Raw genomic sequence first — 3,630 nt, 5'->3', positions numbered from 1 at the left:
TCTATGTTTTTTTTCCGCCTAAACATGGGAGTGGAATAAATACACACACACACACACATAGCTTATAATGTATATTATAAATTAAAAAATGTGCATGTATTGTTTATTGATTTATTTCACATTTTTGATCTCGAGGCCTGATATAAGGCCACACAGACACACGTTTGCTCCATGTATATATAAACTTATCTACAAAATCAACATATTTTATTCACAAAGCACAAGCAAAAACATTACAGTTTACTTTACATGTTTTCTGAATTCTGGCAATATACGCAAAAAATTACATACGCATGTATCCCACCACTAGGCGGCGAAAGCGGGTCAGAGTAGCGGCGCATCATCATCCGTCACTGCCGCACCTGCGCGGCTTGTAAACCCAGAGAGGATAGAAGAGGCGTAAAGTCTGATTTTACAAGGAGGTCTTGAAACGGTCCACAAAGGCTTATAAAATCTCATAGATCCTTTTTGTATTGGTACTATTCCAGGCTAAAGACTGGCTCAGAGTTTGCGCTCAGCCGGTGAAAAGTAGGCGACGCTCAGCGCATCTACCAGCAGGACAAACAATAACAATCCCTCTGCTGTCACATCATGAACCCTGAATAGTAAGTCATGAGAACTATCAACCTTTATGACCGCCTCATAATTTCCTTTACCTTTTGTTGGAAGGTTAACCAAATGTCCTATGCAGATGATGCAGATGATATAATAATTAAATAGCAAATAGGACGAATTGTGTTACGGTTGGTAGCTTACTTAAAGCAGTCGTCATAGCTGCAGTCTAGTCGCTCTGTAAATAAACGTATGATAGATATATTTGTATGTATTTTAAAATATTATTATTATTATTAAATAAGTATAAATATAATGATATATAATTATATAATATTTAATATTGGTATTATATGAGTTATAGAATATGTTTTATATATAAAATAAACATCTCAGAACTGTTTTAAAACTGTATTTGTTTATGCATATTTCCACAGTGACTACTTATTCAAGCTTCTCCTTATTGGAGATTCAGGAGTTGGAAAATCTTGCATTCTATTGCGTTTTGCAGTAAGTGTGTGTTTTTTATTTTTATTTAATTTTTTTTTTTGCAATAGCATCTTTGGATATGAATGATCTCTGACCGTGTGTGAAATATGATTGATTAATAATTTCCAGGATGACACCTACACAGAGAGTTTCATCAGCACAATAGGAGTGGATTTCAAGATCCGAACTATTGAGTTGGATGGCAAAACTATTAAACTTCAGATAGTGAGTTTGTAGACTTTACATTTCACTCTAAGTGTGTCATTCAATGTGAAACTTCAGTTTACTAAAGTCACGCTCATGTTTACAGTGGGACACCGCTGGACAGGAGAGATTCCGCACGATCACATCCAGCTACTACAGAGGAGCTCACGGGATCATTGTTGTGTACGATGTTACGGATCAGGTTTGTGAGACTCCTTTTAACAAAAAATTCACATCTGTACATGAAACATTTATGGCTAATGTTTAAAAAAAAGGATCACCTGTCAAATGTAATCGAAACAGCACACATTCTTAAAAGTTTAAAGCTGGTGTATTTTCAGGAATCCTACAATAACGTGAAACAGTGGCTGAAAGAAATCGATCGCTATGCAAGTGAGAATGTCAACAAACTACTTGTAGGAAACAAGTGTGACCTCACTACAAAGAAAGTTGTGGACTACACTACAGCTAAGGTTGGTTGACGAGGAACTAATGGATTAGTTTGTTTCTTCATTGAAACAGATTTGGAGAAGTTCAACATTAAATCACTTGCTGACCAGTGGATCCTCTGCACTCAATGGGTGCCGTGAGAAACAGCCACAAGTAATCCACATGACTCCAGTCCATCCATTCATTTCTTCTGAAGTGAAACTCATTCAAGATGTTTTAACTTTTAAATAGTTGCTTCTGACAAAATACTAGTCTATAATCCATAATAATGCTTCCTCCAGTGAAAAAGTTGTCTTTTCTGATTACTCGTGGATTATTGTGATGTTTTTTTTTTTTAATCAAAATCTCATTTTGACGGCACCCATTCACTGCAAAGGATCCAATAAGCCATGTCATTTCTACACCAAACACTTTATAGTTTTACATTAACTGAAAACACAAAGATGGGTCTTCTTTCTCCCATACATTTTTTCAGGAGTTCGCTGACTCTCTTGGCATCCCTTTCCTTGAGACGAGTGCCAAAAATGCCACGAATGTGGAGCAGGCCTTCATGACCATGGCAGAGGAGATAAAGAAGCGCATGAGACCAGGGACTTCAGGGGGTTCCGAGAAACCTGATCTTAAAATCGAAAGCACCCCGGTGCAACAGTCTGGCAGCGGGTGCTGTTAGATCACTGTTGTGTTTTCTCAGGGAGAGTGATGAGCAGGACTGGACACTGATGAGTATTGTGTAGAGATGACCAATGTGGAAATGTATGACAGACTATCACCTACATGGTGCTCAATAAAGTTTGAACTCATTACTGTTGTTTAACAAAGAAACGTTAATGGCTCTTCCCATATTTTTGTTGTGTTTAAAAAATAAGATTAAAGCACAGGCAAACACTAATTCGGGTACTTGCCTGAAAATTGAAGGTGAAAATGGTCCAGATCACTGTGTTGATAGCTGTTAATGTTCACAATTGACCCAATCATATGAAAATTCTTAAACAATGAACTGGGATTCGCAGCTCGCTAAAGCGATGTCTTTTCTTGTTCATGCTATCAAAGAGATCAGGTGGTTGAATGGTCATAGCTGGATTCAGCGTGGTAAAGCAGGGACTCTCCAACATTCTCATGCAGAGTTTCACTGGTTCTGTAAGAATAAATACTGTTGTTTTGTGTGTATTCAGTTGCTTCTACTTTCATTTTGTGTGTGTGTGTTTATTTTCCCTTATAACGGGAGTTTAGGGTAATTTACCTGGAAATTAAACCCATAACTGATGTCACTTCATGTTGCTGCGAACCTGCAGAATGCAAAATATTTTGAAGATGTTTTCATCTCAAGTCATTGGGATCCTAAAAAACAACCATGTGTCTCATTGTATGAACACATCCTGAATCATTTAAAAAATATATATGCTTTTGTGTTCCACAGAAGAAAGTCAGCCATACAGATTTGTAATAACAGTAAATGACAAAATATAACAACGGAACAGTGTATTTCAGAGGCTGCAATTATTATTGTGAAAACACTGCTAGCTAGCTTTTATGATTATTTATTGAATATGGTGTGTTAAGAAGATATTAACCATCCATTTATTTTTCATTTTGTTGCTCTTTTAAAAAGTAAAATTACATAAAAACAATAATAATCATTTAAATGTAAATACAATTTGTAGTTATTTAAATATAATTGCAAATGTAAATAATTTATAAATGCATTTAATATAATTTAGCACGAATGTTATCTTCTCAGTCATTTCAAATGAATCGATTATTTAAAAGTAAACTTAAACAGCTGGTTTGGATCAAAATGGTCCCCGTCTGAAAAAAACACAACCACACACATTGTCGATCATTCTTACAGCCATGTAAACATCCATTCTTATTTAAATTGTGCACTGAACGGATTACTCAGAGTTTCGAGTATCTCCAATTTGCGATTGCGATTCA

At 35.8% G+C, this 3,630-nt stretch overlaps 1 protein-coding gene across 1 annotated transcript; it reads left to right on the top strand.

Annotated features, from left to right (window-relative positions):
• Window positions 1–338: 338 nt before the first annotated feature.
• LOC128021158 (ras-related protein Rab-1A) lies at window positions 339–2,862 on the top strand. The gene is made up of 6 exons (XM_052608153.1): window positions 339–605; window positions 990–1,062; window positions 1,171–1,266; window positions 1,352–1,447; window positions 1,587–1,718; window positions 2,171–2,862. The coding sequence occupies exons 1-6, from the start codon at window positions 592–594 to the stop codon at window positions 2,363–2,365; spliced, it is 606 nt and encodes a 201-aa protein (XP_052464113.1). The 5' UTR covers window positions 339–591; the 3' UTR covers window positions 2,366–2,862.
• Window positions 2,863–3,630: the final 768 nt, after the last annotated feature.

Source organism: Carassius gibelio, chromosome A10 (genome assembly GCF_023724105.1).
Source record: "Carassius gibelio isolate Cgi1373 ecotype wild population from Czech Republic chromosome A10, carGib1.2-hapl.c, whole genome shotgun sequence".
Classification (NCBI taxonomy): Eukaryota; Metazoa; Chordata; class Actinopteri; order Cypriniformes; family Cyprinidae; genus Carassius; species Carassius gibelio.
This window is presented reverse-complemented; position numbering and strand designations above follow the sequence as displayed.